The sequence below is a fragment of the Lampris incognitus genome, chromosome 15, assembly GCF_029633865.1.
Source record: "Lampris incognitus isolate fLamInc1 chromosome 15, fLamInc1.hap2, whole genome shotgun sequence".
Classification (NCBI taxonomy): domain Eukaryota; kingdom Metazoa; phylum Chordata; class Actinopteri; order Lampriformes; family Lampridae; genus Lampris; species Lampris incognitus.
In genome coordinates this window covers 16,999,190-17,022,729 of record NC_079225.1, presented here as the reverse complement: position 1 = coordinate 17,022,729, position 23,540 = coordinate 16,999,190, and the positions used below count along the sequence as shown (strand labels likewise).

General features: G+C 47.6%; 2 protein-coding genes across 2 annotated transcripts; both read right to left on the bottom strand.

Annotated features, from left to right (window-relative positions):
- Window positions 1-59: 59 nt before the first annotated feature.
- xkr5a (XK related 5a) lies at window positions 60-7,765 on the bottom strand. Its single transcript, XM_056294842.1, has 7 exons — window positions 7,581-7,765; window positions 6,076-6,259; window positions 5,477-5,661; window positions 4,830-5,042; window positions 4,356-4,525; window positions 3,977-4,088; window positions 60-3,044 (listed from the first exon to the last, which is right to left on the bottom strand). The coding sequence occupies exons 1-7, from the start codon at window positions 7,714-7,716 to the stop codon at window positions 2,098-2,100; spliced, it is 1,947 nt and encodes a 648-aa protein (XP_056150817.1). The 5' UTR covers window positions 7,717-7,765; the 3' UTR covers window positions 60-2,097.
- Window positions 7,766-9,390: 1,625 nt separating this feature from the next.
- Window positions 9,391-19,456, bottom strand: prdm1c (PR domain containing 1c, with ZNF domain). Its single transcript, XM_056294784.1, has 7 exons — window positions 19,206-19,456; window positions 17,110-17,361; window positions 14,996-15,115; window positions 13,591-13,837; window positions 10,739-11,748; window positions 10,449-10,577; window positions 9,391-10,218 (listed from the first exon to the last, which is right to left on the bottom strand). Exons 1-7 carry the CDS (start codon window positions 19,230-19,232, stop codon window positions 9,661-9,663), a joined length of 2,343 nt encoding a protein of 780 aa, XP_056150759.1. The 5' UTR covers window positions 19,233-19,456; the 3' UTR covers window positions 9,391-9,660.
- Window positions 19,457-23,540: the final 4,084 nt, after the last annotated feature.

Sequence of the window (23,540 nt, the reverse complement as noted above, 5' to 3'; positions counted from 1 at the left end):
GGTATAATTATAATCATAATAATTAACTGATCTATAATAATTGTAATATATGAATACTATCATGTTCTGTTTTGAGATTCAGGGCCTTCATGCCTGACTGTACCCATGATGCAGCGTGCTACAGGGACAAATACTCACATCCAATTAGAGTCAAAAGTGACCACAACCGTTTCACCTCAAGTCACCCCAATATGATATTTATTGCTTCTGAAAGCCACCAGTGGCAGATCATAATTTCGAATGGGAAATAACCTGAGAAGGAGAAAAATATGAAACAGCATAATTTCAGTGTTGAATTTGATCCTCTTTAAAGAACAATGTTCAGCAAAATAAATAAATAAATAAAACAATTGCTCTCTGATATAGCAATCAAAATCACATTAAAAAAGATCACAAGAGTTGCGTAGACAGTATATTTTCTTTCTTTTTTTAAAATTTAACCTTTTGAAGATTCTTCTCTAAGTTAAATAGGTGCCTGAGACATTGAGACATACTTTCTCCCTTCAAGACGCCAGTTCAAAACACAATTCAGTGAATTACATGTTCAACATGTTTTTGGTACAAAGTTTAAAAAAAAGAAAAAAGAAGAAAAGTTAAAACATTAAACACGGTTTTGCCAAGTTGACATAGCCCTCTGCTACACAACGTCGGTCAACAAGAGGCAGACTATTAATATAGTGTGGTCTTTGAAGAGGAAGCAGGGGATTTGTCTTTCAAAGGGAATAACAAAAATCACAGCAGGAGATGTATTATACAGAAAAAGACTTGTGCTTTTATGTAGCCAGCAAAGCTCCGGCCTGCGCTGAGATTTTAAAGGAATGTTGTTCAGATGTGCACCCCCCCCCACCCGCCGTGCTCCTCACCCCACTGCTCATGAGCACTCCCCACAATAACGCCGCCACACAACCACTCATCTGTATCTGCTAAAATCAGAAGTCAACTTTGTGACTAATCAAGTCACCCATATGAATTAAATTATTATTTTAAAGCTGAAATCTGGGGTTTTGCTCCATTGATAAATAGTTATTTCATACACCTGGACCATGGAGTCAGGTTACATACATAACACCAACTGGTGTCTTTACCCAGGATGGAGATTCTCTCCATATGCATCATCCGTTGACATCACTGACCCTGAACACTGGTGCAGCGAGAAACATGTTCTTACACAAACATGAAAATATCTCAACGTGATGACGATGTGGCGATGCTTCTGTTGGATAGCTATTCTACCAACTTTACAGTCCACATTATAATACAACAGTGTTCCCCTATAATTTGATGTAGTTGGCTGTATATTAGATTGCCTGTATTCGCTTTGATCCGCGGATGCCATTTTTACAAGGGTGGGAACTGTTTACTGCCGAACTGACTGCGTACATGTGACAATGGGTGCTACACCTTGTTTGTAGTTTGGGAAATCACGGATTTCAGCTGGCCCTGTGATGACCTGGCGGCCTGTCCAGGGTGTCTCCCCGCCTGCCGCCCGGTGACTGCTGGGACAGGCGCCTGCATCCCCGCGACCCTGAGAGCAGGGTAAGCGGTTTGGATAATGGATGAATGGATGGATTTCAGCTGTAAATAACCAAGAGTGACTTTGTTAATATACCCAGACTCGTTACAATTTCGGAGAACACGCAGTCTCTTTGCTGAATAGTTGAACTGGTCAAACATTTGTTGCAATGCATTTGTCAGAAACTACGAGAATCCTAAAAGATCTTGTAAAAGGTTAGGGGGTGTGCACACCTGAGTTCTACACACCAACTATAAAGATGTGCGATCGTCTGACCGCTGCCTGACAAGGAAGACTGGTAGATGTTTCACCTCTGTGTTTCCCAGCTGTTGATAATCTGAGACGTGTGTATGTTTAGAAGACACTACAAGCTGGCGTTGCATTATTTTTAAATGTGTCAGTATATACACCGTAGCACACTTAATAGTGATCATATAGAGTGTTGCCAATCATCTCAGCCTGCAACGGCAAGTGGATCACAAAGCCTATTTGCCAAAATTTTGGTTTATTATACGGACGCTGGCTAGGTTAATGTCACTCTCTCTCTCTCTCTCTCTCTCTCTCTGATTCTTTCAATAAGAAAGCTAGAAGTTTTCATCTTCTTCTCCACGCGACATTATGAGCTGTCTCCTGGGGCCTGTGAGGTGGGCGACAGTGGGTGGGGAGTCCAGCACCCCAGAGTCTAACTTTGGAGTGGATGTGTAGCGTGGCCCCACCCGGCCCACTAGCCCTCGGACATCCCTGTGAAGGGCTGGATCGCTAGGGATGGAGCTGAGGCGCGAGCCCTGCTCCAAGGCCCCGGTGTCCCGTTCCAAACGCGGGTTACTGGTGCTGCTGGGAGATTGTGGGTCAGCGCTGAAATAGAGAGTGGAGCTTGACTCTGTGGGGCAGAAGTAGCGCTCTGGGCTGTCTCCGAATACAGACTTGCCCTCTGGTGAGCTGCGTTTGAAGTCCGAGGTGGGTGATTCCAGTGGGCTCTCCATCTCCAGACTGTCATCCTCTTCTTCGCGTTGCTCCGTCGACGTGGGCTCACTCACACTCTGGAATTCCTCCTTGCAGTCCGAGATGGGCGCCAAACCCTTCCCCTGCGAGTCTGAGGTGGAGATCTCGTCACAGCTGCCTCCTGCAGTGGTAGTGAATCCATCATTGCTCTTAAATTCTGGGTTGTACTCTTCCATGTCCAGTATGGCTGCAGCCCCGCCAGCCCCATATGCTCGGTTGATTTTCCCCAGGTCTCCTGTCTTCAGGGCCAACCGGATCAGCAGCCAGTGGTGGTGGTAGCAAGGGCATGAGCTGTTGGGCCTGGCGCCGCAGGAGCCAGGGTGCTCCACCAAAGAACCCGCCACGCCTGAGAGGGAGAAGCTGCCGTGGTTGTGAATGGAGGCGGCTGGAAGACTCTTGTTGCCAAGGGAGAAGGAGGACTCCCCTCGCTCCAGACAGGTGCTGCCCATGTGGTTGTGATTCAAGCCCTGGGAGATCTCTGTCGACTTGGGGTGGAGGAATCGGTAATAAAGGACCAGAGAGGTAGTGCCTGTATAGCACAGAGGAGGGAAGGGTTAATTTTAATATACTGATTGAATATCCTATATGATGCCAAATTTCTGTATGAGTTACTGTAGGTTCACAAAGTCCTTAACTTTCTTTCCCTGAATTTGTATTCTCTTTCAGTATTTCAGATTTTTTTCCTGGCTAATCTCGAGACGTGAAGCACCCAATGAACCTGGCTTCTAACTCACTCAAGTCACTCACAAACTGATATTCAGTCTCACGTTTAAGCCGAGAACACACTATTTAAAAGCCAAATATAACCCCGACTTAACCATGACAGCTGATTATCAAGACTGTGGAGAGTCTGCACCGGTCTAGGTTAAAAGAGGGGAGGTCACCATGGAAGGGTCGGCACGTTATCTTGTAGTGCGTGGGGGTTTAAGAGTCAACTCACTCTTCGCCCGATCAAGCCTTCGACCAGTCAGAGCCGTCACCGTTACACAAAACATGTTTGATTTTTACGACTGGAATCTGGACAAGTCTGAGCTCATCGGCAAGTGTGTGCGCCTCCCTCTCCGACTGCAGTCATAACAAGTTTGCTTGTCCGTGAATTTAGTCCACGGAATTCAGTGGTTAAATGTGTGATGCCGAGTGTTTCCCCAATCAATTGGGACTTTAAAAGTCTTCTAGTGTGTTCCCGGCTTCATAGATTCGAGGAAGCGGGGGTGGGGCGGGGTTGGGTGAGTGCAAATACTCCCAAGTTCATCAAAACCAGTAAAAATTTTCAAGTGCTGTTTAATCAAGCCTTCATCTGAAGCAGTGAATATCTAAATCTTTTGGAGACAGTAATTTACTTTAAACACGATGTAATGTTTCACCCACGACATGCTAATCAAACCACAGGAAGCGCTTCAGGCCTTCTGAACTCGCTCCATGGGAAGAGGGAGTAAAAAAAAGGCAGGAAGAGTGACTCACTGAGGAGAAAGCTGCACAGTACGGCGGTGGGGAGGGTCATGCTGTCCCATGATGCCTCGCTGAGGAAGTCAGAGGCGGCCAGTAGCAGAGTGGCATTCTCCACTAGCATAAACTGAAGGAGAAGAGAAGGTCAAAGCATCAGTCATCTGCAGACAGCCCTGACGTCACCCAGAGCTGAGGATGCAGAGGTGGGGATGACGATGCAAAGCATCCTGAGTGTGAGTGCATGTGTGGGTATGTGGATAGGTCAATAAGACAGTAATACTATGCATGGTATGCACAAAGATGCAGACACTCAAAAAACGAGAATAAGGAAATAAATCGAATGTGTCGCTGACAAAATGAATACCTACAGTTACGTCAAAAGGTCGTCTCTTACCGCGTAGAAGCTTGCCATGCGGAAGCGCGAGGGCCCGTCTTTGACATTGAGGAAGAGGAAGATGTGGATGAACCCCATGATGCCGTTGAAGGCACGCCAGCACCAGGGGCCATTGCAGATGTCTGGTTGCTGGGATATGAGCCAGAAGGAGGCTGTGAGCCAGTGGAAACCTGGAGGTCGGCGTAAAAATAGACTGGGAGTGAGCGAGAGATCCCTGTGAGGATACAAGAAATTCTAACAGCATCGGGAGAGACACCAGATTACTCTGATGATCACGTTAGTTAAAAATTAGAGAAAAGATATTTATCCAAAAATCTCCCCGAAAATCTCCCTGAAGTCCATATCTATGTCCATATATTAATATGTCGGGGCTGTGCCACAATGTTGTCGTTACATCGCTGCACCAATGCAAACCCACACAAATTCCACTACATTTATTGTACCTTGTGAATAAAATCGTTGTTTCTTGCTCACCTGCTACTCCACAGACCCACCAGTTGAAAACTCTGGCAAAGAACATGAGGCTGGTCACCCTGGCACCCAGCATGCCCGCCCTCCACACCAGCTGGCACAGCAAAGCGGCTGGGGGCATGGGCAGGTGGCCCGGTCGGATCAGACAGCACGCTCGACTGTACAGCACCAGGGCCCAGGAGATGGACAGCAGGCAAAAGCCACAGCAATAAGCCACTGAAGGAAAGACAGAACAGGAAAGGAGGAAAGAATTGTGGTGAGTTAGTCCAATACTTGTACCAATAGTCAGTTATTGTTTGTTTTACCAAACAAAGCAGCCTGCCTATTCATTTCACTGCATGGGATTTTAATTTGTCATGTAATAGTAATATTATCATCAGTGTATTTGAAATAGACTGATAAAGAGAGAGTAGAAAATAGATTTTGTGTGAGAGTACCATGAGCCCAACACTATCTCCTTCCTCCAATTTGGTCTCTTGCACAACCGCTTGGCTATAATCGAGTTAAAAGGTCAGGCATTTATTACTCCTCCACACTCCTATCTATAGTGACTAGCAACAAGCACATCAGCAGGACACTTGTAAACTCCTGTATCAGCAACACCGGAAATATCAAATGATAATTAAGAAATGGAGCAATGGTGCCCCTACCTGGGGACAAGATGCCCACATCAGTGGACACCACCACGTATGCCTGCAGCAGGCTCTGGGGGAGGGTGAGGACTAGGGCCTCCAGCAGCCAAAGGGCCGCAACATCTGCCTGTTGCATGACTGCAGCGCCAAACTCACCCACTGAGCCCTGCATGTGCAATACTGAGCGCATGCAATCCCATAATCTGCCAGAGGAGGGAGACAAACACCAAAGTAATGAGATAGACGGAGTACGCCAGAGGATAAAATATTTCAATGACAGGCTAATAAGCATATCATTCTGACAGAAATCCAACGAGAAGTTCTCCAAACTATGCCTGTGTCTATGGAATATGCACCATGTAGATTTGTTGATATCCCCATCTGCTCTAAGGAGTGAACATTACGCAAACATTGATTTTGTTAATCTTTTCATTCCAACAAGGTTGACCCCTGCACCTGCACTGTCAGGCAATTTAAAATAAAATCGTACTGTAAATGTTATAAATTAATGGGTTTTTTTATGCAAGATCTTGCAAAACACACATTTCATGAGGTTAAAACAATGACTCTGCCCTTCCTGCAAAATCCGGATTGATTATAGTGACATAAGATTGCACCTTTTGAAGATGCCCAAGTGTAAAAAGTGTATGACAGAGAGGTAGTATCGTCGATCGTGGCCATCATCGTAGTACCACTTCACACTCAGCACCTGAACCGCTGTCCCCGGCAGGAAGAGGCCCAGCGTTAGGCCTGCCCATTGCGTCTCCTCGTTCCAGAGGTAGAAACCTATACAATAGATCACTATAAAGCGCACACACACACACACACACACACACACACACTCACATGTACTATACAGCATTCTCTAAAACAGAGGATTGTTTGGTCACTGGTAATTCATATGTAAAAGCTAAAAATGCCTTAATCCTGTTTTGTGTCATTCCAATGATTCTGGCTAAGTGTTGAGGAAACACAATAGCAACACAAAGCCCGGTAAATAAATGTATGTATTCAGTGACAGAAGGCTATCTGCAGTAAGTGTGTCAGAAAGTAGACCCCAAAACACAGCTCAGTGCGCATACACCCACCTCGTTGCACGAATGCACGGTTCAACTTTTTGTGGCCTGTTGTTATATGAGCTTGCATATGAAGGGCTGGGCTTCGATTAGCTTGCGTTTGCATACTTATGAAAGCCTCTGACCCGTCCGAGAATTGAAGAAGGACTCGCGCTTCTAAAACCTGATTCGGCAAGGTCCTTGGGGACCAGGCTGTCTTTACGGTATCGATTGGTTTGCCCGACGCCTCGTCTTTCTGTGAATGACACCGGCGGCGCTCCAGACCCGGGTTATTTTTAAACGTACGACCGAGCACAGGACAACGTTAGCAGGACGAAAATCCATTTTGTTTTTGTGCGCATTCAGCCGCTTAATCTTCCTGCGTCCCGTCCTTGTCATCGATCCGCGACCTCGGTCTGGGCGCACCTGAGCGCCCCTCGCAGACGCACCAGCGGGCTCGAGATAGGAACGATGGTGACGTTTTGCCCGCGCGGGCGGTTTCGCTGTTGCGTTGTGTTCGGACGGGCATCCATATTCCTGCTTAACAGCCCGCAGAGGACACGAGGCACCCCACCTGAACGCGCGCTCAGCAGCCGAGTGCACGCAAGATGCTCCTGACATGGGTGACGTTAGTAACGACGCTGCATCAATAAGCTTGGTTTTCTTCTTCTTCTTCTTCTTCTTCTTCTTCAAATTCACACTTCCGCCGGAATACAGCGATTTATCTTACAGGTAGAAAACCTGCCGTTATAACTGCAAAAGGGGGAGTTGTCCAACGCCGCCGGTAACTCATAACTGCCCAGCTACTGGCTAGCTCGGTAGCTAAGCTAGCATCATTATCAGAAGCACGGGCACAGTATGGCTGTTGGAGGAGCCCCCCTGTACCACCATTATCGCGCAAAACCCATTTTCCTTAACTGCTGCCAACCAACGCAAATCAGACGTTTTCACTGACACCGTTTTGTTTCGTCTAAAGAGGCGTTGTTTTGTTTTGTTTTGTTTTTTTAATTTCACACACTTAGCAAAACGGGCAACTCATCTGCTGCAGAAATTCGCCGGCCACTTACGTGCGCTCCTCTCGGCCGCGATAACCAGCGCCGAGGCGCCGAACAGGACCGCCTGGCACCACGCCACCCAGCAGCCGCTCCGCCTCGCCGCCGACGGCATCCCGCGGGCCGCCGCGGCCCCGGCAGCGGTTATCATGATACGGATACGCGGGCTGCAGAGCGCTCCGGTGACATTATCCTAGGCATCCTTCCCCGTCCGTAGATCCGTTACCTATCCCCTAGCCCTCCTGTTCCTCCCGCGGCCAGCCTTCTGTCAAAAAATATGTGACGTCACCGCACACGTTTAAAGGGACCGTTGCATCCCGGCGGAGGGGACGGGTCACCTTGCCTCCACCTTGGAGACCCATCTAATCGACCTTTATGCCAACCCTAGATTTCTGTCATCCGGGCAATTCTGAATTGGGAACTGCACCGTCACATACCACCCATTCAACTATCCCCTCATCCTTTAACCACTCCACCCTTAGTGTTTCTATGAAGCGCCCCTCAGTGCTGAAAGCTGCTGGGTATAGTACCTCTTCCTCCCCTGCTGTGTTTTATTCTCAGCGAGCATATTGAGGTTAGAATCACGTCTTTTTACCCACTCCTGTTATTTACTCTGCAGCTTATCCTTCCTCAAACTAGCTCATGCAAAACGTGTCACTGAGGAAGAGGAGTCAGATGGTGGTTAACCTTTTTTGAAGAATCTGTTGTCTGTGGTCTGACTTGTTTGAATTCAAATTATGAGTGTTTGACTCATAATTTTTAACTGAGTTTGTATCGCTGATGTGTTGGCTTCCACCATGGCGTCCGAGTTTTACCGAGTAAGCTTTATCCGTACCAGTTATCCTTCCAGCTCCACCTTGGTGGTGTATACTTTGTTTGCATTGTCTGTGAATGTTCTCATTCATCCAGGCCATGGTTATCCAAAGGAGTTGAATCAAGTGCAGCTGGACTTGGTATATATCCGTGAAGATGTTTTGCCTCTCATCCAAGAGGCTTCCTCAGTTCGTGCCTTTCTGACTAGACCAACTGAGGAAGCCTCAGTTCGTTTGCATTGCATTCACACTGTGGTATGCATTAAAACCCTCAGGTGGACCTGCAAGCCAGTTGTGATCCGTTTTATTGTGTTTCTGTATTGTCGTTCTAACTTGGCTGTTATATGCTGTGGTTACTATGCAAGCTCTCGTTCTTCACAAAGGGCCGTAAAGGGGCCGCCTGTGCTCGGCTTCTCTTTACAATGGCTGTTTATCAGTATAGTTGTTTATCACCATTTATTTTAGAGCCACGTGTATTAAGAAACGCGGTGGGATTCAGAAATCGTTAAAAAATTATTATGCTACCGTGGGACAGACTGTGGCGTCATCTACTATGGATGCTTCATTGGGGTCAAGTGATTCACACCGAAACTGACATGGGAGTGTTTGTGCAAAATGAGTATTGGGGTGCTATAATTGCCGAGGTAATTTTTGACTTTTCTAACTTTTAAAAAAAGTTTTTTAGCACTTTTTCTTAACTTCTTCTTGTATGCTGAAGCTTTCTGACGCTCATTTCAAGTCCCCCAACAAGTTCTGACACCACATCAAGCATCGCTACGAGGCCACGTTCATCCAGAAGCAAATGCTCACACATTCACGCAAACGCAGTATCCCTCCCTCTATCTCTCGATATCGCACAGATATGCATCTCTATATCTACAGGTTAAATCGATGTGTTAGCGCACATAAACACACTGCAACAAAAGTGGAAGACTCAAACTCACAGAAAGCAATGAGAGCGAAAAGAAAACCCCGCACACTTTCTTAAGCAATAATTATATTTTTAGTTGTTATTCCATCTATGAAAACTTTGAAGAGTTACAAAATAGACAGTAGAAAACATATCACAAATATGTCAGTTTGTAAAATTTTATATTAATCAGTAGGAGTGTAATAAATTAATTATGATTTAGACATCAGCACAGTGAAGTCAATAGGCCCTGGGCGTGCTTAATTCCCAAGGCTATCCACGCTAGAGATAAGGCTTTACTTCAAATAGGGCAGCAACAGACAGCTGCTGCGCTGACCTCTAAGGATTATATGGTTGGATTAACAAGGATGTCTTAGGGCTCTGATATGTAGTCTGACTCCAGCTTGATGCTGGCTGGATGGAAATGCACAGGGCTGTTGTGATGCGTCCAATGTGCAGAGGACTCCTCTACTGTCCCGTCGATGCTCATCCCTGAGGACACGCTCTCCCCTCTGATGGAGGACGTCTGCCTCTCCAACTCTTTCATAAAGGAAACAAAATCCCTTTTGTCCGGCTCAGACTCTGTGGCCAAGACCTCGAGCTGCTCCGCCGCCTCGCTCATGTCAAACCTCTCGATCTCAGCGTTGACTCGGTGCAGCTCCTCCGCCGTAGGCCTGTGGGGGGCTGAAGAGGGGGAGAGAGGGCAGAAGCCCTGGAGGTGAGCCTGGAGGCTACAGTGGTGAAGGAAGGCACGCGGGCACCGGGGGCACCGATGTGGGCGTTCTCCAGTGTGAAGACGTTTGTGCAGCTTGAGGTGCACAAACTGGGTGAAACGAGCCGGACACAGCTTGCACTGGTAGGGCCTCTCGCCAGAGTGGAGCCGCTGGTGGGTCTTCAGGTTACTGGTGCTGCTAAAACGCTTGTGGCACACCTGAGTTGAGTCAGTTACATTGAGAATGGGTGTGAGATGCTTTATGCCATCTAGACTTTCACAATCTTGTTGCATGGTTGAACATTAACAGGTATGTCTTTACAGCTCAAGTTCAAGCTCAACTTTATTGTCATGTGTAACTTGAGTAACAGAATTGTTACTCTAAACCGGATAGATACTGTGTCGATGTATTAAACTGTAGGGTCCTTTTGTAGAGATTACAGCTGTACCTTGCATTCATGTGGTTTCTCCCCTGTGTGAACCAGGTTGTGCTTCTGCAGGTGAGCCAGCTGGGTGAAGTCCTTACTGCAAGTCTGACACTTGAATGGGCGTTCTCCGCTGTGCACTCGAAGATGGACCTGAGGACAATATGTGTGTAATTAGTGTAATACCCACATTTTGTCACCCTTTCCTACTCTCCACTCTATCCATGGTCACTATTTTACAAAACAACTGGAATTTAAAAAAATTAACAGGACTTTGGCTGGTTGCTTTCATTGTGACATGGTTGGTAACTGACCTTAAGGTTGGACAGCTGTCCAAAGAGCTTGCCACAGACGTTACACTCATATCGGATCTTTCCATGCTGCCTGGTAAGAGGGTAAGAGAGGGTCTTATAACCAATTGCACGTCCCCCTCGTTTGTTTTTTGTGAGGTCTATTGCATCTTCAGCACTGCTTGGCCTGGTCCTCTGCATTGCAGAAGTGGGTTTGGATGGCAAGCAGTCTAAAGAGGCAGCCATACCCACGGGAGGTGAACCCCCTCTGGGTAAAAGAGTGGACAGTGCCCCCCGAAGGGAGGTGGCCATGAATGAAGCACTGGAGGTGGCAGGTAAGGGGAGATCGCCGTACAAACTGCTGGAGGGGGAGTGTTTGAGGTCTCTCGGGTCATCCTGTGATGTGACATTGGGGATCTTGAGGTAGCTTGTCCTTGTGGAGATGAGGTCCTTGCTGTTGGTGTTGGTTAGTGCAAGTGCCAAGTCTTTGTGTCCTCTGGCAGCGGAAGGATGTAGGTAGTGTGTGTAGGCATCGAAAGGCAATAAATGAGATGGAAGCGGTAGGTGAGGTTTTAGCCGCTCACTATGGAAGGGATATGAGTGAGGTAGAACGCTGCTGAGGCCAAGGGGGTAGTGAGGCAGCAGATACGGGGTGTGCCTGAGACCAGTGTGGACACAATCAGACACAGAGGACTCTGGGTAAAGTTTGGCTGGAATGGGGCCCGGGTTGTGCTTTAAGGCAAAGTGTAAATGGGATGTGACAGGCCTACTCACACCTTCCTGTTTAGAAGCCGGGGAGCCAGAATGGGGCATTGGTGCATAACCGAGGCCGTGGATGGATTCTGAGTGGGGGTGGGGGTTAAGGGGATAGACCACACGGGGGCAGATGGGATATATCGGCGAACTGGTTTGGGACAGAGGACTGTCCAAGCATTGGGGGGCAGAAGGCAGAGATTTGACCGGTTCTTCCTTGAGGATTTCACAGACACTGTGCCCCCTCTTCCCTGTGTTCCTCTCCTGACTCAAACCTTGTTCTGTGGGAACAAAAGAAGATGCAGAAATGCATACAAGACATTAGGGCATTAAGACATGAAATGAGTTTTTTTGGCCCTAGCCTCAAAACTGCTATTGTAGTATCTTCTTCTCATTACGTGATTTGCAATATGTCATGTGCGCCAGTGACACATTTATACCTCATTGTCATCTCCTAACAAAAGATCCCAGTGACACACATGCCCCTGGCACTCATATCAGTCTGTGATCATACACTCATCAACTCCCTTTTGACATCTCTGCAGCCAGTGGCTCTGCCTCCATGCGCCAACAGAGGAAACTACCCTAGTCCAACCTGTTCCTGTATGCTTTGATGAAAAGGAAAAACTTAAGTGTGGTTTTATCAGATGAGTGTGTTTGTCTGTATCTGTTAAGATCGTCTGCAGTCTTCGAGACCTGCCTGGGCAGTCTGTGAAAGCGGATACCAGAAGTGAAACAATAGGGGTTGTATCAGAATACAGATATTGTGGAGGAGAAGATAGTGTGGCTATACTATGTTCCCCTTGATCTTTCAATAGAGCATGAGTGTAACCAACCTGACATTACAGCCATACTCACAGTAAGGAACTAAGTTTTCTTCCCATGCACCTGCCACAGTGGCTGGAGGACCACCGAGTTCACCAACCAGATGAGATGGTGGGATTTTTTCCCGCCCGGAGAGAAATAATCTTTAAAAATGTGCACGTTGAGCTGACAAATTTACCAGTCAGAGCCAGACTTTTGCACCATTCGCCTTGATGGGTAACGCTTTCTTGTTTCATTCTGGTTACAAACACAGATCAACCTCATGACATCCGAAACCAAATCTAGGTCCGATCTCGGTGTGTTGTTGTGCAGTATACCCAGGAAGTCAGCTGAGAGAGAGATTCTGTTTTACTGAGTCACTCGAGATTAGACAAAGGACAAAAGTAGACAAACAAGAGGAATGCAACGTGCAAAATGTCATGTCACCTCCACTTTAAGGCACAGTAGTCACACTCGCAAACCCAGAGCTACACTTATCTCATGTGTGCGCGCCTGTCCTGCCCTTCCCCCCCAGTTTTAAGTGGTGAGCTCTCAGCAAACAAACAACCGACACTCAGTGAGATATCAATCTGTCAGTGGGACGCCTCACCAGGAAGTTCAAGTAGTCACTGGGGCGCTTCCTACCTTCTCTTCTTCTTCAAGACCCAAATAAATGAACAGGCCCGTGCCAAAATGCTGTCGGCACCTCATGCATGTGTGTGTGTGTGTGTGTGTGTGTGTGTGTGTGTGTGTGTGTGTGTGTCTGCATGAGCGTGTTGGTGCGCTGCAGGTAAGTATGAATGCCTGACTCCATGTTTGTACCGGCCTTGCATGTGCACTGGTATGTGTGCGAGTGATCCACCAGCTGTGTTTCTGTATAGGTTGAGAAAAAAAAAAGAAAAGACGGGAGTTGAAATATTGCCTTTAGTCTTGAAATCGGTCTCACCTTACACAGGGACTATGGCTACACCTGGAGACTGGCCCTCTCTCCTTTCACTTCTCCCCTCTCTTCCTTTGTGTCCACTCTCAACAAAAGCCCATGGGCGTGACTGTATAACTTGTTAGACACCCACACAAAGAGGACGCCAGTTGGCCACCGCTTCGACTTAAAGCTTTCCTCCGAGCGGCCGCACATCAGGGATGTCCACCACTGTTTTGCAAGACAGTTGTTATTTTGCATTACCGTTCGCTCAAGCGTCTTGCTAGCGTGACTCATTCATATAGATATGAGCAACTCATACTGACCCCTGCGACCCACTCACCACACACACACACACACACACACACACACACAGAGAAAACAAGGATGTTTCGCTTACTGTCAGCAACCAGCTGTCTCAGCGGCGGGTAGTTGCAGCGCCGGGCGAACTCAGGGCAGTACCACACCAGCAGCTCCTGACCCGGCTGCAGCGGCCGTATCGTGTAGAAGTAGATGTCCAGGCCGTTCTGGCATGCCACCATGTTTTGCTCTCGAGTGCCGCAGGCCGGATTGACGTAACGCATCCAGTTGCTTCTCTCCTCATTCAAACCATCCAGGATGTGGTGCAAGCGGCCCTCAGAGAATACCTGCAGGGTGTGAGAAAAACAGACGGGGTACAAAGAGAGGAGGGGAGAGTCATAGATGACTACATCAGCGGTATCGTCAAGCTCCGCGGGCCTTTATGGTAAATGTGTGCTCTGAGGTAAGGGAGTTGTTGTTTGTGTGTCGTTGTGGTACACAAGTATAGGGTTACAACAGCAAAAGAAAAAAAAAATTTCACTTTAAGACGATGTATAGTATCACTACAATCACCCACACACACCCTCACCTATCAGTCTCGGAATTTAGTGAGTCATTTGTGTAGACGAGAATCGTAATGAACCATCTCCTAAACGTTACGTCAATGCTAAACTTCTTGGACTAGTAGTAAAAGCAATAATATTATTTATAGAGGCGGAGGACAGGGTTGCTTTCGTTCACCTTGGAGACGGTTGCTTCGAGACGCCTCTTGAACAAATGGGAAACTATTTGCTCCTCGAAGGCACCCTTTTTGCACGAGTTAAACGGCTCTGAAGTGGCGGCCTTATGGCCGTGCTGCCGTGTGATGGAGTCTTATTCTCTCAGAGCCGCTGCAGGATAACTGATACTACCCGGCTATGTGTCATAGAAGACCACGAGCGGACCAATGTCCTGATTCTGCTCCAGCGCTTGCAGTGTGAAGTAATAGCTCTCGGGCTTAAAGCCACATCCTTGCTTAGTCAGTGTGAAAGCCTGAGACCCAGGAGCGGTGTGTGTAGCCTATGGTGTGTTTACTGGCAGCCAGACCGTGGCACTGCCGAGAGAAGCGGAGAGAGAAAGAGAACTGACGCGTCACTGAAACCAAACAGCTGTGCGATGCCTCAGACGGCCCAACCATCTACGACACCCAGAGAAATTCAGACACACACACACACGCCTACGCACACACACACACACACACACACACGCTCACACACACACACACATGCTCACCCACACATGCGGTGCTCAGAATGTGAGGAGGGAATTTGTTGCATCTGAACAGTGACATATAAAGATACCCAAGCGTTCGCAGGCAGGCGCAGGCATCGATTCACAGGATGTCAGACCACAAATGCCAGCTCGCTGCCAGCCTGCAACCGAACGAGCCACTCCAGTGGGACACACAGGATGGACTCGCTGTTGAAATGTTCACACACACACACACACACGTGCTCTTCACTCACCCTCCAAAAATATTTCCTATTGGCGTCTTTTGGCACAGTTTCGTTGGTGTAGCTCTCCCCGACCAGAGGGCCAAAACGGGTCCCCTTTGGAATCGGCTCCTTACTGGTCACGGCCAGCACCTGTTCGACAAGCAGGATACGACATTGTTAGTCACTACTAACACAGTCTTTTTTCTTTTGATTTTGAGATAATTTATTGATCCCCATGGGGAAATTACACTCTGCATTTCACCCATCCTAGCTGTGTAGCTAGGAGCAGTAGGCAGCCGCCGTGCAGCACCCGGGGACCAACTCCACTTCATCATTCCATATCCTTGCTCAGGGGCACAGACAGGAGCATGAACCCTAACACACGTCTTTACTGATGGTGGGAGGAAACCGGAGCACCCAGAGGAAACCCACACAGACACGGGGAGAACATACAAACTCCACACAGAAAGGACCTGGGACAGCCTGGGGTTCGAACCCAGGCCCTTCTTGCTGTGAGGCGACAGCGCTAAGCACCGGGCCACCGTGCCGCCCAAAGTTTGAACAATAAGAGAGGAAGATGATGGAGATTACAGTGGTCCATATCTGGCAGGTAGAGCCCCTGTCTGTCCATTCAGTTAAACCAGAAATATAGCATGTTGGCTTTGAACTAACCATGCAATGTTTTCGAAAGAAAGTCTGAAAATGGGAACTGTAGAGGCCGTGAAAGAGCGCCGTGTTGTTTCTTTCTCATGATGAATATTTCAAAAGCCAATTAGACGGGTTATCTTTAGTTTCTCTGCCATATTAAAATTTAAACACCCCTCTTGTTCTGACACCTCCAGGTGTGAAACTCAGAGCTGTCTCAAACCTCCAGGGTGGAGAAGAACGGATAAGGTGTCATGGGCACACCCCGGCCAGTCAACGGCACCTTAAACTCTGTCTTCAAAGGCCCCAAAGCATCGCTGATGCCTTCTTCCCTTTCAACCCCGAGATACTCTCATGTTGTAGTGCCTTCCGCACACAGTTCAGAAACTGTTAATCCAGGCGGCTCTGCCCGCTCTCACCGGCTTTGTCTGAGCGTCTTTTTGATTCCCACTTGCCACAGTCTACCCCTATGTACCCACTAGCTCCTGCTCTTTGGAGTCGTCCAGACCCCAGACAGACTTTATTATAAGGTCAAAGTGGTAGTGCAGGTATTTAGCTAGGAGACACCTGGGATACCTCATTCGATCTCACCTGACTATGATCTCTCTCTCTCAACTACAAAGACTAATCCTCTATTGTGTATCTCAACAGGAAACCCCCCCCCCCATACGTCCTCACAAACACCCACTTTTGTCTTTTCTTACGTATCTGAAGACCAACTTTGATGTGGCATTACCGCCAATCCCTGCGCCCCAGTCCATCCGGTTGAACATGTTGATCAGCCCATCTTAAGGCAAATAGCTGGAGCTGACACACACTCGTCTGGAGGAGTATTTACGCTGTTATCCGCAAGGTGGGTCCCAGTGTTTCGGCTTTACGGTGTAATTGTGTGCAGGAACAATGGGCTGGGACTCATGGAGACCTCGGGCTATGTAACATGAGGGTTCGCCATTGTCTCATCTTTGTCTCAAGACATACGTTGTCGAGAGGAAAAGCCGAAATTAGACAACAACATGTCAAGCGCTTCCTGCCCGGGGATAGATGAGTGGACGGGAGGATGTTAGAATGACGCAAGGAATCGGCAGTTACACAAACTTTGCACACTTGCAGCACACATTTACACAGGCCTGCCATATATGGAGGGATGTATTGACACTTCAACTTCATTCCTGTATTACTCACTTTGTATCATAACTACTTTTGTCCTTTGATTGCAAGTAGGATTTCTTGCAAGTTGTTTGGGAAGGTTGAGAATAAAGGTCGAATGGGATGAATCGGGTAAGACTACTGAATCCTTTTTTTTTTAACCAACGTTTCAAGGTCTGGTGGAAGTAAAGTACCCAAGGAAAGTTTGAAAAACGTTAAAAATCCCCCAAAGTTTCGTTCACATTGAACATAAATGTCATAACTGAGAGGAAAAAAAACCATTGCGGCTAGGGTGCTCTCAGTACATCACATCTGGCTTATTAAAGCGGAGCAACGTCTTCCTCGCTCCATACCTCTGCTGAGTCGGGGCAGCGTTTGAGAGCCAGGTTTCTGGGTAGGGATCGCTCAGCACACGTCCTGCCCCGGTTTTCAGACTCTTCCTCCACAGGTTGGTCCTTGATAACGTAAGTGCACCTCTCCTCAAACTCTGCCTCGCTCCACGAGCTCATGTCCACGTCTGGCGTCGTGACGGCGGTGGCAACCGTTGTGCTTTGCAGGGGCCCCTCTGAGGTTAGCATGGCTGCACTGTGCTGCGGGGAGGAGGCCTACGGAAAACACAGGATTATACAGCAATGTAGGAAGTTTGCCACTTCTGTTTTGTGAGGAAATTGTTAGTGTAACAGCGTATGACCACAGATGTGTAGACTCACTAGGCCTTGGCTAAGGGCTAGCGAGTCTACTCTGGCTAACGAGTAGGACCCTTTAGTTGACTGGTTAGCTCAGTCGCCCGTGGTTCAGGGAACCCAGGTTCGATGTTCATCAGTCAACATAACTGACCTATCATGGATTCAGTGTCATTCTGACAACCATACAGTTCATTCAACAAGTGCAATAGTTTAATCAAAAGTTACCTACTATGCACGAAACGCCACTATTTGACGCTATATTACTATTAATTAAATGATTTTGATTTTCTTTTATCCCATTTTGGCTTGAAATCTTTATGTATTTCAATAATCCTAGACTTATAATTACTCCAATTTTCTGAGTTGAGCTAGATTTTTGCAAAGCTATGCCTCCTGGGTTTATTTAGTCCCTATGTCTCATTTACCCAGTACTTAAACTATTTCTGCAATGGTAAAAATAACATGAAAATGGGGGGGGGGCAGTCCTCATTGGAACCAGAATTACAATCCTAAGTGTGAGGTGTGACAGACAGGAGGTAGTGACAAGGTAGAGATGATTAAGAGGAGGATTGAGGGGCGGAGGGGCGGAGACGGGGGGGGGGGGTCTTGTCTTACTTCACCGTCCGCCACCACTACCGGACAAACAAACTTCAAAGTGGAACCTTCATGCTTGCTGCCCCATTGCCCCGACTGTCCCAAACATCCTGTGTCTACCCGAACCACGAGCCTTGAGCTATAAGGGAGGTTCCTGTGCACGTCAGCGCTGAAGCAGGACCACTTTCACAAGGAAACCAGTGCTCCCAGTGAATCGTCCAGACTTCCTCTGAGCTGACTGGGACCTGGCTCTCAGCCAGATTTACACCGCTCTGTCCCTCTCTCTCTCTCTCTCCCCGCACTAGTTCTCCCTCCTCAGGAAGATTCTTCTTTCAAAGGCCGGCGGAAGGTAACTCAACCTGACAAAGGCAAAGTGCACTGACTGCTATAATGTAAACAGAGGAAGAAAAAAGTGTAAACGACGATAATGTCGCTTTGATAGAAAAGACGGTTGTTGTAAATGTACTCTCAAAAGTTGCAAGACTGTAAAAACCTTCTGTTTTGGTTCATCTCCTTCTAACACAATGCTAGATAAGAGGCTCTGGCAGTCATACATGGAGCTCATGAGACTTTCTTTCCCTGTATTTTTAATAATTTAGAGTACCAGGGCTTTCCAAGTAGATATAGAAAAGACAGAAGTTTGCTTATATCCTATGGAATCGTACAGTAGCGTGTACTTTTCAGTAACAGAACATGACCCTGTTTGAAATTGTCAAGAAAAGGACAGTGATGCAAATGAAAGCACGCATAGTTGAGCTTGATAGTTGACATTTCAGTGGGTTTTTTTTTAACTATGTTAGTTACCACAAGCTTGTACACGGAATGACTGTGACAAGGGTGACATGTCCCACCGAAACCATGAAACCCAATGACACAGCAGAAAATATCTTCTGAAATCAAGACGTGAGCCAAGAGGCTCACAGCTGTGCAGGCAGGATGATATCTGACATGCTGAGTTTAGAAACCACTTCTCCATTCTCGTTGACTTTGTCACCTTTCGTGGAACAGTGACACGACAGAAATATAAATATGCAGCCTTCCCGCATCGGTGCTGTAAAGCTGATAAGATTAAGCAGCAATTATGTGGAATGGCCTAATTGAAGATGTGCACTTCTGCCCAAGCAAACGAAACAGAAACGATGAGACGGGGCTGATGTTGCTGTACTCACCGTGAAGCCTTGAGAGGAGCCGCACATAGGGCAGGTTATCTGTGAGCCTCCTGGAACGCTCAAGTCTCAGCAACCGGTGGCAGGTCTTCTCTCTCGCTCTCTTCCTCTCTCTCGCTCTCCTGTTCTCTCTTGAACAACCTCAGTGTGCTGTATACCTGTGTAAGTAAGTGACTTTATGACAGAGAGCCCGAGTATGCGGGGGTGTGAGTCTCGCTCTCTCTCTTTCTCCCTCCTGTCCTCTCTCTCTCTCGTTCTCCTGTCCTCTCTCTCGAACAACCTCAGCGTGCTGTATACCTGTGTGTAAGTAAGTGACTTTATGACAGAGAGCCTGAGTATGCGGGGGTGTGAGTCTCTCTCTCTCTCTCTCTCTCTCTCTCTCTCTCTTTCTGAGCTCGCTCTCTCTCTCTGGGCTCTCTCTCTCTCTCTCTCTCACAGAGGAGGAGTGGGGAAGGCGTGCGAGCATGTATGCAAAGGAGAGAGAGCAATACACACCCCCCGTTTCCCTCCACCCCAGCCCCGAGACTCCTCCTCGCAGGGGGGTGGGGGGTGGAGGTGAGCTGTCCGCTGCTCATTCACTCTCTTGCCTCGGGGGCCGCGAGGGAAGAACAACAGAGCTTTCTCTTGGAGGTGCGCTGGCTGTCACAGAGCTATGTCCGGATCACACGAACAGATCTCCTTTTTCTGACAGTCCCCCTCCTCCTCTGCAGGGTGCCAAGGCATACCTATGCCGTGTTGTTGGCGGGGGGGGGGGGGGGGAGAGAGAAAGCAGGCGACAGCGTCACTTCATTTCTACACTCCTTTATTTGGTGGTGGAGTAAAAGTCTTGGAATCAAGTGGGGACGGGATTTTAATTCTCGACAGACACATCAGATCTTTTTTGCTCTATGCAGAAAATTCGGTTTGCAGACAGATTTTTTTTCTTCTCATAATAAAACAACACTTCATCACGTCATAAACTATGAAAAGACATAAAACCTGCCGGATAGAGCAACTTTTGACCAGCATTATCATCTATAACACTCTGAGGAATGGAAACTGGGCACACTAGCGCAGATATTCGTTTACAGCATGCGTATCACATCACAGGTCAATCCCTTCACGTTTTACAGCTTAATTAGGTCCATTTAAAATAGGTCTGGGTGGATATGAGGAAATTCCACACCAGCATGCTGACGACAGCTGCAGACTTAAAGATTGGTGCAGAACACTTGATGCGTTGCCTGTTTGACTGACACTCACACTAACTGAAGAGACTTGCCTGACCTAAAGAAGTGCAGAGCATTCTTCAACAACAGGTCCATCAGTTTTCAAAGTTCTACGTTTAGCTAGATTTTTGAAGACAAGGAACATTAAAGCTGCCCGAAAAAGACGTGTTTTCTTTTTAACGTTTCACAGGACTTAATTAACAAATTTAAGCGGGTCTTCATTTTTTCCTCCTTTCTTCAATAGGTTTTGGCTAATAACAAGTACAGCACGAATATGTAATTTAGTCTGAATACCTTTTTTATGACGTGAACTTTCAGACAACTGAAAGGACATTTGGACAATGCAAGTAGTTGCACACTGTGGCATTAAAAGGGAAACATTAAAAAAAATAGAAATAAAATAAAAAAAATAATTAAATAATAATAAAAAAGTCTGTCTTGACTGACACGTGGGGGTCGGGGACAGTACCTGTGGCGTGGCAGACTGGGGTGGTGGTTCCCATATTTAAAAAAGGGGATCGGAGGGTGTGCTCCAATTATCGGGGCATCGCACTGCTCAGCCTCCCTGGGAAAATCTACTCTCGGGTGTTGGAAAGGAGGCTCCGACCGATTGTCGAATCTCGGCTTCAGGAGGAACAATGCGGATTCCGTCCTGGCTGTGGAACAATGGACCAGCTCTTTACCCTTCCGGAAGTGCCGTGGGAGGCATGGGAGTTTGACCAGCCAGTCTACATGTGTTTTGTGCACGTGGACAAGGCTTATGACAGTGTACCCCGGGACACTCTGTGGGGGGTACTGCAGGAGTATGGGGTACCGGGGCAGTTGCTACAAGCCATCCAGTCCTTGTATACCAAAGTGAGAGCTGTGTTCGTGTTCTCAGCACAAAGTCAAACATGTTTTCAGTGGGTGTGGACTCCGCCGAGGTTGTCCCTTGTCTGTGATTCTGTCTGTGATATTCATAGACAGGATCTCAAGGCACAGCCAAGGTGAGGAGTGTGTTCATTTTGGGAACCTCAGAATTGCATCTCTGCTCTTAGCAGATGATGTGGTTTTGTTGGCTTCATCAAAACGTGACCTCCAGCGCACACTGGGGCAGTTTGCAGCTGAGTGTGAAATGACCAGGATGAGAGTCAGCACCTCCAAGTCTGAGGCCATGGTTCTCTACCGGAAATTGGTGGATTGCTCTCTCCGGGTTGGAGACGAGTTGTTGCCTCAAGTGAAGGAGTTTAAGTATCTCGGGGTCTTGTTCACGGGTGAGGGTAGGATGGAGCGGAGATTGACAGGCGGATTGGTGCAGTGTCAGCAGTAATGTGGACGTTGTACTGGACCGTTGTGGTGAAGAGGGAGCTGAGCCTGAAGGCAAAGCTTTCAATTTACCAGTCAATCATCATTCCAACCCTCACCTATGGTCATGAGCTTTGGGTAATGACCAAAAGGGTGAGATTGCTGATACAAGCAGCTGAATGAGTTTCCTCCATAGGGTGTCTGGGTTGAGCCTTAGAGATAGGGTGAGGAGCTCAGACATCCAGAGGAAGCTCGGAGTAGAGCCGCTGCTCCCTCATGTCAAAAGGAGCCAGTTGAGGTGGTTTGGGCATCTGATTAGGATGCCTCCTCGGCGCCTTCTTTTGGAGGTTTTCCAGGCACATCCAACTGGGTGGAGACCCCGGGGTAGACCCAGAACTTGCGGGAGCTGGAGGGACTACATGTCCAATCTGGCCTGGGAACACCTTGGGATCCCTCAGGAGGAGCTGGAGGGTGTTGCTGGGGAGAGGGAGGTCTGGAGTGCCCTACTTAGCTTGTTGCCACCACGACCCAACCCCGGAGAAGTGGCTGATGATGAATGAATGAATGAAAAAAAAGAAGGTGGCACGGTGGCCCAGCGGTTAGCACTGTTGCCTCACTGCAAGAATGTCCTGGGTTCGAACCCCAGGCCATCCCAGATCCTTTCTGTGGGTTTCCTCCTGTGGGTTTCCTCCGGGTTCTCCGGTTTCCTCCCACCATCAAAAAGATATACATGTTTGGGTCATGAGTAACATGTGTCATGTTACTCCTGTCTGTGCCCCTGAGCATGGCAATGGAAAGAAGAACTGGAGTTGGTCCCCGGGTGCTGCAGCTGCCCGTTGCTTCTATATTATAGGATGGGTTAAATGCAGAGAACACATTCATTGTAAGAATACAATGTCGAATAAAGTGGCTTTCATTCATTTCACTATTAGAGAGAATGAAGATGCCAGATAAAACTAGGGCAGCACAGTTATTATTCTCCTACCATAATACTCCAATACTCTCCTTTTTAAACAGTCAATTTGGGGTTGGTTGATGAAAAATTTCCCAGCGCGCTCGGTAAATTTGGTCAGCATGATTCTCTGAAATCATTCAGAAATTCAAGGCTTACAAAACCAATGCTGGGACCTGAGACATGCTGCAAAAACCTGTTCCAACTCTGAAATCTATACTTATTCAAATGTCCAGATACTGAGGTCCACCAAACTACCTAGCTGTGACAGCGCACAGGTCTCGATATGTAAGAATCAGCAACGTTGAGTCTGGTTCTTGAAATCAGGTGTCGCTCTGTCTCGTGCATTTGGGAGGACACTGACTCTCATCCATCAGTCCCTCTGTACTGGTCAATGGGATGATATCCAGCCTCTCTGCATGACTATGTTGCGTTGTGTTGTGCGATAGTTTTCTGTATGATCCAACTTTCAGGACAGTGTTCTCAGCCACTGTTTTTTTCTTCCTTTTTCTAAAGACAACATTTAAATTGGCTGGCAGCCAAACTCAATACAGAGCTATTTGAATCGGTGGATTTGCCTTCCACACGTTTGACACACGCGTCAAGCTATGAACAACCCCAGCCTGTGTGTTTTGGTGCGAGAGTTTGTGTGTTTGTATACTATGTGTGGGTCTGTGTGAGCACGTGGCATCGTGTGTCTTAACTTCATACAAGCACAGACGTATTCGCCATACACACCATTTTCATTCACTTTCTCCACTTTTCAGGAACTCACTGCACACTGCTGTATGAGATCAGGGGGGTGTTGTCCCATACAGGCTCTCTCTCTCTTGCTCTCTGCCTCTCTTTCTTTCTTTCAGTGGTGTTTTTACGCCCAGTCCTTGTCATGTATCC

Coding starts and splice junctions, on each gene's coding strand:
- xkr5a (XM_056294842.1), bottom strand. CDS start 7,716: ATGATAACCGCTGCCGGGGCCGCGGCGGCCCGCGGGATGCCGTCGGCG. Junction 4,526..4,829: donor GTGGGTCTGTGGAGTAGCAG/GTGAGCAAGAAA, acceptor GCCGACCTCCAG/GTTTCCACTGGCTCACAGCC. Junction 4,089..4,355: donor GCATGGCAAGCTTCTACGCG/GTAAGAGACGAC, acceptor CTTCTCCTTCAG/TTTATGCTAGTGGAGAATGC.
- prdm1c (XM_056294784.1), bottom strand. CDS start 19,232: ATGTGCGGCTCCTCTCAAGGCTTCACG. Junction 11,749..13,590: donor GAGACAGCTGGTTGCTGACA/GTAAGCGAAACA, acceptor TTGTTCCCACAG/AACAAGGTTTGAGTCAGGAG. Junction 10,578..10,738: donor GACAGCTGTCCAACCTTAAG/GTCAGTTACCAA, acceptor TATTGTCCTCAG/GTCCATCTTCGAGTGCACAG.